Source organism: Eutrigla gurnardus (genome assembly GCF_963514095.1).
Source record: "Eutrigla gurnardus genome assembly, chromosome: 1".
Taxonomy (NCBI): Eukaryota; Metazoa; Chordata; class Actinopteri; order Perciformes; family Triglidae; genus Eutrigla; species Eutrigla gurnardus.
The window spans coordinates 31,923,067-31,937,223 of NC_139915.1; the positions used below are offsets into that span (position 1 = coordinate 31,923,067).

Sequence of the window (14,157 nt, forward strand, 5' to 3'; positions counted from 1 at the left end):
TCGGATGGTCTTTATCATAAAAACTTGCTGGAGGTTTTCACTTTATTTTGAATTCTTGACACTTTGCCCGGAGGAAAATTAGATTACGGAGGGATTCTGTTTATTATCTGAATTTGTTGTTTCAGATTTGTCACTTGCTTTAAGTAAAATACACATTCTTTTTTTTTTCACCAGGGGATAGCCCTCTTTATTATATCTTTTTTTCTTTTTTCTTACCACTCCCATCGCCGACCCCCCAGTGCCAGCCCACATGCCCGTCCAGCAGCCACTCATCGCTGGCCAAGTCAGTGTTATCTTTGAACCGACTTCAGAGAGACTGCTGGCCGGCCACGGATGATGGCACTGTGTGTGTGTGTGTGTGTGTGTGTGTGTGTGTGTGTGTGTACTGTATACAGCTCCATAGCACTATCCTTTCACCCCCCCTCCCCCCCTTGTTTGATCTCAGAGGCCTTTTATTTTTAACCTCAGCAGCAGGACGACGATGTATCACAAAGCGTGTAATTATGTTGTTTTCTCTCATTTCAAGGGAATAAAGGACAGTATCCTCCCACATGCTTCTGGGTCTCACTTAGTTAAGAGGCAGTGACTTGGCTCGGTGTGTCTGTGTGTGTGTGTGTGTGTGTGTGTGTGTGTGTGTTGGCTCTTCTTTTAGGCCAAACGATGTTAAAACTCCCCCCACCACCAGCCTGACGGGGGCTTCATTACAGACCGTCATGTCTGCCTGTTCACCGTGTGCATTACAACGGCAGTAAACACACACACACACACACACACACACACACACCCTCCTGCTGAGTTGCGTCACAAGAGAAAGTGATTGAGCGCTGCAGCGTGATAAGACAAGAGTTTTTAATGAAAGTTTGAGATGAGCAGGCGAGAAAAGAACCCCCCCCCCCCCCCCCCGTGTGTGTGTGTGTGTGTGTGTGTGTGTGTGTGTGTGTGTGTGTGTGTGTGTGTGTGTGTGTGTGTGTGTGTGTGTGTGTGTGTGTGTGTGTGTGTGTGTGTGTGTGTGTGTGTGTGTGTGTGTGTGTGTGTGTGTGAATCAGAAGGATGAGCTCGTGCTGATGGGCCTGTCCCGAGGTCTTTGCTTTTGAAGCTTCGGCATCAATCTGAACTTGTTTGTCCTCCGTCTCTGTTTACATGCTTAAACGTGCGCAAACCGGATATTTTAAGCGTTTTTTTTTTATTTCAGAATTTCCCCTCCCATACTTTTCTATCTTCCCAGCAGAGCTCGACATGTGCTGCCGTGGTTACCGGCTCGACCACATCAGGGCGGCCTGACCTACGGCGGGCAAATTACTAGGTGGAGATGAGCCCACGGGGGAGGGGGGGGGGGGGGGGGATGAAGCAAAGTTGGCGTTACCCAGAGCCATCATAACCGCGGGGATTTCAGCGAAGGTGTCCTCTGAGTAGCTTTACGGCTCCCATATGTTGTAATGGAGAGATAAAAGGGGAGCAGGAGCCTGGGAAATGGTGCTCACAATCATTAAAGCGCCGTGAATAGTGGAGAGTAAAAAGGTGATTAACCCGTTCACAATCATCATCATCGTGTCTTTATGGAGCTTTTTAGCCTCCTTCAAGCTCATCGTTCCAAACGGGTTCGGAGAAACTACCGCCCCCTCCGTCAAACCGCACACGGGCATATTGGTGAATTTCTTGTGATTTTTGTTGCCTGAGTGTTTTCTAGCGCATTAAGACGCGTTAGCGTCGCTGTGTGGGAGCGGGAATTAAATTGTGGCTTTATTACAGGTTTTCCGACACCTCGCGGCTCGTCTTTCTCATAAAAGTCTGGAAGGAAATGAAGTTTGCTCTCCCATATTGATATTATACCACCTCCGATGCAGACTCGCAATTATTCAAATGAAGGATATTGCATTGAAATGTCAACACAACCTGTATGTTGTAGAGTAGATAGAAGATCTGCTGTGCGACGTAGGGTTACGTTTGTTCGGATATCCTGACAAACCAAAAATGTGTTTGTTTTTTAGGATCTCACCAGTTTCAGTTTGTTTTGATTTCTCTTTGATATGATATGATATATACAGGCTGTTGTGTCACATACATATGTCCAGATATATCCAAAATTGTTTTCCCGATGATCATCAAACTGGAATCACATCACCTTCCATTTTTTGAGACAAACAAATTGTTTTTATTTAATAAAACAGAGAAAAGATGCATCTTTTTCAGTGGAAAAACAAGAAAAAAATGTAATAATGTAATTATTAAGGTCCCACTTCATAAATAAAAGTTCTTTGTAAAATGATTATTCCTGGATTTTTAAAACCAGACTCCATTTTTTCGCTTCTAGACCCTTTTTTACGTCCCTTAATGGAAATGAAAATGTTTTTATCGCGTCCCACGATAAAACCGTCCCACGTACCAGATACATCAAACCTCCAGAACGCCTGAACACAGTTGCGTCCTCTCCGCTGATTGGCAGTTATTCCAGGTGAACAGCCGTCGTGTATCCGTCTCGTCCCGTCGGCGTGGCGACGGACCAACGCCGGTGCCTGACAGCGAGGCGGGACGCCAGTTGTGTCCCTTCTCCTTGTGCGGAGCGGCGGGACGGCGTGCGGCGCAGCTGAATGCAGCTGGTTTCGGGGACGGTTCGGCCTGAACAGTTGCCGACACGCTGAGACACAGCTGTCTCTCTGAAGCGACGCCGTTATTTTTTTTTTTTTACAGCTCGACACCAAAACGGCAGAGGACGGGTGGCAGGAAGACAGGAGGGGGGGCGGCACAAAAGGCTTGACTCATTCCCTCCGTGCTCCCGTCTTTCACTTCTCATTGTCAGATGGTTCATTCCTCCCCACCCCCCTCCTACCCTCGATTTCCCGCTTATCACTTTTATAGCGGCACGCTGGCACGCTGAAAGAAAGACGCGGTCCGACCCTCCAGGTAGTCTCCGGGGAGGTCCACGCCTAATTAACTGGCAGCCTTTTGACACCGTTCAAAGCGTGCGGCCACCCGCTCTCGGGGCCGAGTTACCATTGTGTGTTTTGGCCCCGCCGCTCTCGCTCCTCCAAACCCCTTTTTTTAACACTCACCACTTAACTATTTAACGACAGTGAAATGGTGAAGACCGAGGTTGAATGCCACCGGGTCAGATCTGAGACCGGCTCGGTTTGGGTGCCGGCCTCTGCTGTAGGTGGGTCAGGTTTAGGTGTGGTGTCGGAAGCTGGGGTTTTGCGGGATCATCTCTGTTTACCTTTTTTTGGTGGTGGTGGTGGTGGTGGTGGGGGTGGTATGGGGAGGGGGACACCTGCCCTGTTCCACACCAGGCCTGTTTAGACAGTTTGGAGGATCTTTGGTGGTCTCTGTTTTCTTTCCCTCTGCTGGAGGTTCTTTCTGACTCACGGCTCACAGACGAGGGAGGTGAGACGTTTAGTTGTCTGTCTCTCTGGCTGTTGGCCCGAGGAACGCATTCAACACGTCGGCCTTCATCACCTGTTGTTGTTGTTGTTGTTGTTGTTGTTGTTGTTGATGAGAGAGGAGCTTTCCTCTTTTCTCACCCGATATGAACCCTGGTGATCACCTGGCTTTGAGAACACCACACGGTTATAGTCTGTTTCCTGCACAAGAGCAACAAGACGAAAAAAACAAAGAAACATGTCACCTGACATGTCACCTGGCCGTTACAACCAGCTGGACGAAGCGTGATGACATCAGAGAATACCAGAAAAGTTGCATTGTTCGTTGATGTTCAGTTTCTTTTTCTCCACTCAGCTTTTCAGTCCGTTTAAAGAAACCTCGCTTGAGATCAATTAACTGTTCAGGTAATTCCACTGTACCTGCTGCTCCACTTCATCGTCCCTTTGAAAGCCTGCCATATATATATATATTATCACCCAACCTTCAGCTCATAGTGATCCACTGTCTCTACAAAGCAGCGTGTGATCTCCCTCCTGTAATCTGTGCAGCGCTGCCATGCCTGGTGTGTGTTTTCTTTTGATGGAGTCTTACGTACCAATCTATTGAGCGGCGATGATTCTCTCTTTACTTCTTACGGAGGTTTGTTGGATGCTCGATTTGTAAACGAATCATTTGCGTGTTGATCCTTCGCTCGTCATCATCGGAGTTACATGATGATCTCGTGTTTGAATGTGTTTATTGACAGCTGATGTAATTCACAAGAAGTAAAGCCATGCTTTAAATATGCAACATGAAAAGGCATACAAAATAATTAGGAATCGGCTCAAAAAATCTGAATAGACCAAAACCAATAGCAGACTAATCAACCAATCGGCAGCAGGCCGACTCAGAACGCACTGAAAGACCCAGCAAGTATTAGAATCTTTCATTTCAATGCTGTTTTCATATCGAAAGAGCAAAATAAAGATGGCTACAGCCAGAAACGCTGCTCCTAAATCCTGCCGCATGCATGTTATCATACCGCCTCTATTCCTGTCCCCAGTCCCGGTACGTGCACATGCACGTGCACATGCACTCCACGGCGTGTGATGGTCTGTTTGGCCCCGGTCGGAGACGGTGGCCTCCAGCTTTTTAAAGCATGTTTGACAAATGCACAGCCTGTGATGTGGCTTCATGTTGACACAACTTCTGGGCCAGCTCAAAGACTCTAATTTAGCTCGGCACACACACACACACAGACACACACACACACACACACACACACACACACACACACACGTATGCTTAAAGTTGTGAAAGTGTACTATGGAGCAGTGGTGTAAGTTATGATGGGCCCTTATGAAACACACACACACACACACACCATCTTTCGTCACATGATCAAATAGAGACTTGACATTGGATCAGCATGTGTATTACACAGCAATGGCCATTGCATATCTGTACCAAAGGGGATAAGAAATGATTTATTTATTATTTAAGTTCTTCAGTACGCTACGCGTTGTTGCCCTCTCTGTCCCCCCCCAACCCTCCGGTACTGTCTGCCCTGTCTATATTTACGATTTCCAGGACATAGTCTGTACCTGTCTGCTCAGGATAATTACAAAGACAACCTCACAGATTGGAAGAGTCGGATGAGGCGAGCCCCGTTACCCTCCCGTTAGCCGAGTGTTCTCGGGGCGAGGGGAGGGGAGGAACGTGGGGGAAGAGGAGAAAAGAAGGGAGGCAGCTGAAGGGGAAGTGTGAAGAGGGGATGGTGGAAAGACAAGAATGAGGAGAAGGAGAGGGAAATGAAAAGAAAGAGGCCATTAATTTAGTGCCGTGGGAGGGATCTGAAGGTTACTGAGCTCTCTCTGCCAGGCCCTCCTGGGTTGACTGATGCCTTTGTGAGGAGGCCAGGAACCACACACACACACACACACACACACAACCGTGCACACACACACACACACACACACACACACACATGCACGTTCCAAGACTTTGGGTTTGTTGCAGCAGGCTAGTTTCTGCAAAACACACACACACACACACACACACACAGATGGTCATTAATGGGCTACAAAGTGAGAGCAAAGTGGTAAACCTTTATTTATTTCCTCTCCTCGAAGTGATTTGCTGCGATGCGTCTGAAAATGTGGTGACTGTGTGTGTGTGTGTGTGTGTGTGTGTGTGTGTGTGTGTGTGTGTGTGTGTGTGTGTGTGTGTGTGTGTGTGTGTGTGTGTGTGTGTGTGTGTGTGTGTGTGTGTGTGTGTGTGTGTGTGTGTGTGTGTGTGACTCTGTATTTTGAGATGTTTCTGTGTACATGACCATAATTGAAGGGCAATGTTAGCAATGTGTTGGGCTTGTTGATGCAATTTGATTTCATATGAATCAAAATATGTTGAATTGAAGTAGATAATGATTTTGAAGACGCTTCATAGTTTGATACTTTCTTCTTGTTTCTTCTTCCCTGTTTCTACCTGGAAGTCTCAGGTCAGGGCAGTAAAAGCTTTATTGTAACAGGACAAGAAAGCCGAGTTTCTGGATTTACTTCTCAGGGCCTTCGAGGGGGGAAATGAGTCTTTGACTCACGGCTCACAACATGTGGACAAATGGAACGAGTGACTAGGGGCCACAAATAGACATTTCTGTTAGTCCAGTGACTGATGACACACCAGGGCAGAAATAAGGGCGTTTGTGGTGACGATATATAACAAAGGACCACATCCCAACAGTTGATTTACCAAACTGAAATGAACTCTCAACCACCAGCGATCACATCAGTAGTCACTTCATCAGTGCAGAATCACATATGGAGGTTTTTTTTCTGATGATGAGAAAGAATCTTCAGTAAAAACCCATCACTTGGTGCTTTTGAAAACCTCCACAAACCGTCTCAGCTGGAAACATCACGCTACGCGTTGGCACATGCAAATTTACGCCGCTTCCTGAAAACCCCTCTGACCCCGAGAAAGTGGCTGAACAGCATGAGGGTATGCAGCTGTGTGCTCCTGGTCGTCATACCATCTCCCTCTCCCTCTCTCTCTGTGACACATGTTTATGTTCTGACAGAAGAGATCCAGCTAATGAAAGCCATTCGCATTAAGAGCGTGCGTTGCCCTCGGAAGGTTTGTGAAGCCTCATTTCAACATGGTGACATAGTGTGTGGTTGCATGGAGCGTATGAGTCTGTAGTTTACCGTACACAGCTCATCAGAGGAGGGAATGCAGATGCTTAAAGAAAGAGAACATGGATGTGGAGTAAAAGCAACCCAAACTATATCTGAGTATTACCTCAGCCTATCAGTGATTATACGTTCGGCTTTAGAGCCATTCAGACTCAGGGTCAGATTTAAGTTGAAAACGTGAGCATTTGACACCCAATTACCTGAAGGCTGGACTTCAAAGCTAAAACCATTTAAGTTCTGACGCAGTAAAATCAAAGAAAGAGGCGTCGCATCGCCACACAGCGTGAAGATGAAAGGAACGGAAGGTTCAGCACCGACAGACCTGAAAGATTTGGACCGCCAGCGACTTGTCTAAACAGACTTGACCTGGACTCGCTCAAAAAAAAAAAAAGGCTCTTATTTGTCAGATGAAGTTGCCGACCTCGGTCCCGAGTACGAAAGGCGGCGATCGTCTCCTGCCGTCTCTTTCCGGCTGTTCACATGAGCAACGCCACCGTTTGGGTCCCCTGACAGACGTTCCGATGCGGGATTTCATGCGATGCGATTTCACTGCGCAGCATAAATCAAATGGAGAGAAACAGATCTCTTTTGCACACATGGCTGTAGTTAGAGGTATAGATTTTAAATGTGGGATTATATGATGTACTCATCCGTAGTTGGTGTGTGATAGACAGGAGATACTGCACTGAAGCAAAGCAATGTATAGAAATCATATCAGTTTAAGTGTTTTCTAGATTCAGAATCCTGTCTTTTTGGTCACACAACTGAATTGTTGTATATGTTGTATTAAATCTTGCCTAATCCACCAGAAGAGTGCAATGGAAAAAGCCTGTATTATCTCAAGTGGTTGCTGGTCTACCGTTGGCTTCATCGTATAGTTTGTTTATGTTATTGTGTGACTCATAGTTCACCAGAATCAGGTAGACCAGCCCTTCCGGGAGGTAGAATATATTTTATTTCTTTGAACGGCTCCAGTTCCCTGTCTGAAACATCTAAATATAGATTTTCTACAGATGGGCAATGTGGTTTCATTGTCGCCCTCCGTCCACAGAGCTACACTGCTTTTCTGCCATTACTGGAGGTTATGCTACCTCATACAACCCCGCTGCAAAACACCCAAACCTTTCCTTTTAAGGAGGACGAATATAACCTCGTAATAAAAAACAAAGTATCACAAGGGCGAAGTCGGCTTTAATATTCGGTTGTATTTCGGGGTTTTGGCCCGAGAACACACGAGAACCACCGTCCTGTCATGTGTGTTGCCGTAAACGTCCGCCCTGTGGGACTCCTCTCTCAGAGGAGGGTTGGGATGTTTCTGCTGAGTAAACCCACCTGATACTAAATACTTTCTCCGGTAATAAAACCCTCTCCTTCCTCTCCGTGTGCAGGAGTCCGGGCCAGCGCCGAGTGCTCGTGTGGGAGGAACCACTTCACGTGTGCGGTCAGTGCGTTCGGGGAGTGTACCTGCATCCCGGCCCAGTGGCAGTGTGATGGAGACAACGACTGTGGTGACCATAGCGACGAGGACGGATGCAGTAAGTTCACTATCCTCTTCCTCCTGATTCTACCTCACTGTGACGGAACATTCAGGCCATTCATTTTCAAGTCAGGTTGCCGGGATCTAAGTTTCTTTTCAAAATGTTTTCTTTTCAATCAAGCTTTATTTGTCATATGCACGTTGACATTCAGTCACAGTGCAAATAAATGTGGACAAGAGGAACCAGTCAACTCACTGTTCATTGTGTATGAACAATTTAAGAAAAGGTATAAACATTTTTGTAAAAAAAAAACATTTAGAAATGTGTCTTGAGCAGTTTTATGTTGCGTTAAGGAGCCTGACAGCCCGCTGGTAAAAGCTGTTTCTCCATTTTTTTCTTACATGGTAACCTATGGTAACGGTGGTAACCTATGGTAACGGTGAACTTCAGCCTATTGTCTTCCATCCTTCAAAGCAGCCTTCAAAACTCACCTTTTCACTCCTAGTTTTAACCTTTAAACTTGTTTAAACTAGTTTTTTTGTTTGTCTTTTTGCTTGTTTGTGCTTTTCTTTTTTGTTTTGGCTTTTTGTAAAGCGTCTTTGAGCACCTTGAAATGCACTTTATAAAACCTTTAATTATTATTATTATTGTGGCTGAAATTAATATTACAACACTTGTTGCAACAACATTATCTTGACAAAACTGCCCAAACTTTAGGGCAAAGGAACCTAGAAACTGATCCTGGAATATATTATTTCTGCACACTTACAGCTTATAAGTGAGATTTATTGAATCTGAATTGGTCCAATTTGAAACTTGGCTTTTGCTTTGATTCATGTGTCTGCTCTTCATTTACTCCCTGGGATCAGGTTAAAAATCGATAATTGCCAAATCTGTGATCAGCGAAGGTTGACGGAGAAAGATTTTAATACAAACATTCGTATCTGGTTTCAAAACAGTTGTCAAAGCGGATTAAACGGCCCGACGTGTGATCCGTTAGCTTTTTCTTAACTCTTCTTATTTTTTATATACAACTTTCCTTGACTCATTTAAACATGTTTATTCCTCCATTAAAATAGAAAGTAGACTCTGTAGACATGATTATTTTTATTACACTATTTAAAATCTTTAAAAGAAATGATCAGACTAAACATATTATATAAATCCAATCCACTTTTATTTATAGAGCACATTTAAAACCAACAAAGTTGACCAAAGTGAAAGTCAAATCACACAGAGATCAAAAGCACACAATAACACTGTATGTCAGTACTCTACAGACTCATTTTGGTCAGTAGCAATTAAGGGGTTGGTGCCCAGACTGCTGTATTTCCCATTAGCATAGCCCCCACCTCCCCCTCTGGTTGTGTTTGGCAGCTCTCTCGCTGCAAATTTGCATAAGTGCATGACTTCTGAGTTTTCAATATTTTGTCTTTTTTTAGCTGGAAAGGTACAAGTGTGTTTCAGGCTGCATAAACGGTCCAGAATAGTGAGAGAGAATAGTATAAGTGGGCCCATATGGATCCCATCATCACTCTGTGAATCAGTGAAATGGGTCAGCGGTCCAGGCGGGGTTGCAGTTGTTCTGATGCGAGGCGCTCCGCGTGGCGTGCATGCCCCCGTGCACAAAAAAAAAAAATATGCTCGAGTGACTTTTGGCAACCAGGCTGCGTTTGGCCGGAGGTCTTGGCAGCGGAGCCAGACGGGAGTATTTTTCCTGCCGAGCCTCGTCAGTGTGTCAAGCGGAGGAGATCTCCTCTTTTACACTTCTGCACGTCCGTGTGTGATGTCACCGCGAGGGTCGTCTGCTTCTCGTAGAGTAGAGGGGAAAAAGCTGCCGCCCCCCATTTTGTTTTTGGTTTGACGCCACCTCGGCCTCCCTGAAAAGGTGTGCGGTTGCGCTTTCTGTGTTGATGTTTCAGTCCATCAGTCTTCCCGCCGTCACATTAAGCTATTCAGGGGTTGGAGAGGGGATGCTAAGTGTTATTGATCTCCGGCCAGTTGAATGTTCAGTGAGACTGATCGCCGCGCATCGATCCGCGGTTCGTTACTTATTTCAGGAGACACGTGGAAGCAGCTGACGGATATCAGAGCATCTAGCTGGACCTTCCTAATCCATTAGCATCCACCCCCCCCCCCGTCCGATCGATCCCCTGTTTCGCCGCGACGCTCGACCTCCTCGGAATCAGTCCGGTTAATCTCCTGAACCATGGAGCTCACATGACGTGCTGTTGTACAGCGGCCATTACTGTATTTATTCCCACTGTACTGTTGTGAAATGATGGGTAATATTACCCCTTTAGGCCTCTTTAAATGAAATCATCCATCCGAAGACCAGGCCAGAGTAAAATCCGCTAGAGGTCAGATTTTAAATGGTCCCCTTCGAACTGATTGATTGTAACGAACCGTGTCAGTATCACGTATATTTTCTTTTTTTTAAATTGAATGAGATTGTGTGTGTGTGTGTGTGTGTGTGTGTGTGTGTGTGTGTGTGTGTGTGTGTGTGTGTGTGTGTGTGTGTGTGTGTGTGTGTGTGTGTGTGTGTGTGTGTGTGTGTGTGTGTGTGTGTGTGTGTGTGTGTGTGTGTGTGTGTGTGTGACCGAGGGCCCATGTGACTCGGCTTCTATTACATTGATTGAATTAAGTGTTGGATCGTTAAAAAAAAAGAGCAGAGTGACATTTTTATGGCTTTTAATGACGTTTTCCAAAAACACGGCGAAGAATCTGATTTATGGGGACCAAACGTTTGGGTGTGGGGAGGGAGCCGGCCTCCAGAAATTGGGCAGGAAGTTCGGACAGTGGAGTGACCGTGAGAACCAAGCGGAGCGACAATAAACACATTAAAGCACAGAGGGATATCTCTCTTTAGGGCAGAATCGTCACAGTGTAGTTCGTGGCATCCACAATTTGTTTGAACTCTTAACGTATTTATCGTTCGGACCAATTTAACAATTTCTCAAGAAAGCGCCCAATTGTCCGGGAATCACAATGAAGGAGTGTGTGTGAGTGTGTGTGAGTGTGAAACCCCGGAGAATGGGAGCGGAGGCAAAGTGTCTCCCACTGTGGCTATGAAGCGATCCGTGTAAACCTCTGATCTAATTACGATGTGGGGATCATGCGGACGTCGTGCAGTGCAGATGTTGGCGGCTGTGCGTGCGTCGTGGGCTTGCGTTCCCCCGGATAAAGTTTCATGGCTGCACGGAGACCCGGAGAGGGAGTGGAGAAGAGTCGATGGGGGAGCACAACACGGATGGATTCTCTTTGTGTCTCAACGTCACAGTAGGAACTGAATCGAACTGGAAAGGAGTTGCTGGCGTGCCTACAGGGTCAGTCCCTGCAGGTTCACCAGGACCCACATTCTGGTTAGAGACAAGCCACCTCAGGCGGACCCGGATTCTGCTTTCTGCAGCCTTGGCAGATCCATGGGGTCCTCGCTGGGAGCCAACACTGACATCACGCTGCTGGAGGTCCAGGACGGATTTTGGAACCAGAGCTAGGACTCTGTGGGGAACACTGTCGGACCCTGCTGCTGTAAAATGAGAGGTTTTCTAAAGGGATTCTGGTTCTCAAACACTACCACTTCTGACCACAGGGGACACCAAAACACACCAACCATCATCATTAGAAGTTCCTTGTTGTAGCTACAAACTAAAGGATCATGGGTGTTTATTTCCCGTATCTACAAAGCCTTTATTGGAATGAGCAGCCTTTGATTCGAAGACGCACCATTAATTTGTTGACTGAAGATGATGCAGGTATTTATGACTCACTTTAGTTCAAAGGCAGGAAGAGCAACTTAGAGGATCACATCTCAAGGACAGGGCACTAATTAGTCCTGATGCAATTTAATGTAGGCATAACTCACAGAGGTTTCATCAAATTGATAACACACCCTTTTTCATTGATCCAGCTGCCTGAGCTCGAGGAGGGGTGCACACCTCCGGGTGGCTCATGGACAGAATAACACACTTTACTATGTTTGATTGCAGGCCAGATGTATGAGCTGTGAGAAAACTGTGACACGAAGCACCGCTCCATTAGAGGAATATATGTTTATACTGTTCTTGGCAGTCGGCTCCACGTCCATAAACCCTCATCAGGAGATGGAAGGTCACATGCCGCCTTTGTGAGTCTGGTTCCTATGGAAATGGCTGCAAAGTGTTCGCTCCGCGTTGAAGGCTGTGCAGTCGGAGGAGGGGAGCTGAAGTGGAGAGTGACTGAAAAGCTTTCATCACTTTGCTGTCCTTCTACCTTTTCAAAGCGCTCGTTGGGAGGCGAGGGAATGACGACCCATTTCATTTCCTACAAATTCTTCACAGTTAAAGTCCTCCCTTGTTTTTTGCTGCTTCTCCTGACATTATTTTACAGTTGTTTTATTGCGCTGACGAAGCGCCGCTAATTCGGTGATAAACACATTTTCCAATAAATCCTTCACAGTAAAAGTTTTATTTTGAAGCAGCAAAATGATGAAATGTTGGCGGTAACTAAACAGGACTCCGGCAGCAGGTCTTAGCTATGCTTCAGACCTGGTTTCTCTCTTGCCCGGGGGAGGAACTCCGATATGTAGGGGGAGGACGATGATGGAGACCTGCGTCTGATGAATTGTCCGTTCTGCACCCGCATGCTGTCCACACCTCACCAAGCTCATCGCGTGCCAGGCCTCCTCGCCATGTGGTCTGGATCGGACCCTGATGCGAGTCCAGGATCCAGGATTGTACAGACTTGACTGTTAATGCGTCCCGTCATGATCGGATGACAAAATAAGAGCGTAACTCTGGCCTTTGACAAGCTTTTGTTTTGATATTTAATTCCAGTGAGTATGTTAAAAGCTCAAGTAGTCTTAAAGACGATGTTTTGTCCCCTTTTAATAATAAATGTTACTTTTGTTACATTGTTTTTGTGCAGCTGATCTTTCCTCGGTGCAACCAGAACAGTGTTTTCCTTTGAATGTGGCCTTCTGAACTCCACAGATAGCCCGAGAGCCGACGAGGCCGACCTTCTAATCGAAGCCTCAGCCATGTTTTTTAGTCTCGCCTCATATCTTATCTGGTTCTCAGCTCTTTTCCCTGCTCTCACCTCCTCAGTTCGAGGCAATAAGAAGACCCAGATATGAGTTGTTCATACCGACTGTAACCAACAGCAGATAAGACTCGATAACCGTGGAAGACTTCTACATCTCCTGTTATTTCACCACGCGCCTCCTCCCACGTCCTCCTCCTCCCCCGTTGTTATAGATCATCCTTCAAGTTATTTCTCTCTCTCTCTCTCCCGGCATTTTTACTAACTGCAGAGAAAGCAGGACGTGAGCGCACACACACACACACACACACACACACACACACACACAGGTACGCTGTCGGAGTCCTGCTGAGTTGAAAGCAGCTGAGGTTGTGAAAGAGCAAATGCTTTGGGCCAGAGTAGGGAGACAGGGTTGCAGGAGATAGAGGTGTGTGTGTGTGTGTGTGTAGGGTGTGTGTGTGTGTGTGTGTGTGTGTGTGTGTGTGTGTGTGTGTGTGTGTGTGTGTGTGTGTGTGTGTGTGTCTGTCTGTGTCTGTGTCTGTGTGTCTGTGTGTCTGTGTGTGTGTGTGTGTGTGTGTATTGTTGGGGTGGAAGGGAGATGAAATGGAAGGGGAAAACCTCTGTTGTGTGTGTGATTGAAAGCGCTGCATGAGTTCTGGCTTCCTCTGCTGACGGCTGTGAGGTTTGAGGAATCAGAGTGCCCATAAACCCAAATACACACACACACACACACACACTTCATAAGAGCCCTCCATTGGATGCATTTCAGGTTGTGAGGTATGACGGGGCCTCCTGGTGCCGTTATATATTCACCACATTTCAGAGAGGAATCCATAAGAGCGAGCCGCTGACTCTGGAGTTCACGATTGTGAAATTGTAAATTATGGAACGTAACTTTCATGCATGTGATGTTGAAACGCGAGAAACACACAATCGTTGACCATATCTGAAAAAGGGAACCAGGGGCGAAGTCTGCTTTTTTTTTGTTATCAGTTGCCTAGCAACAGTGTTCTGACAATTTAAGACCACTGAGAGCCCAGGTAGAGCGTGTACTTGACGTTACTGTGTGAACATAGACCTTTTGAATTTGAGTCCTTCGGAGGGATTCGTGTTGA

General features: G+C 46.3%; 1 protein-coding gene across 4 annotated transcripts in view; it reads left to right on the plus strand.

Moving 5' to 3' along the window:
* The window catches only part of lrp4 (low density lipoprotein receptor-related protein 4), a 104,384-nt gene that overhangs the window by 38,854 nt on the left and 51,373 nt on the right, over positions 1–14,157 (plus strand). For all 4 annotated transcript variants that reach the window (XM_084018467.1, XM_084018465.1, XM_084018468.1 and 1 more), the window contains exon 2: positions 7,934–8,080. In XM_084018467.1, the coding sequence (XP_083874593.1) occupies positions 7,934–8,080 (147 nt within the window). The remainder of the gene's footprint in view (positions 1–7,933; positions 8,081–14,157) is intronic.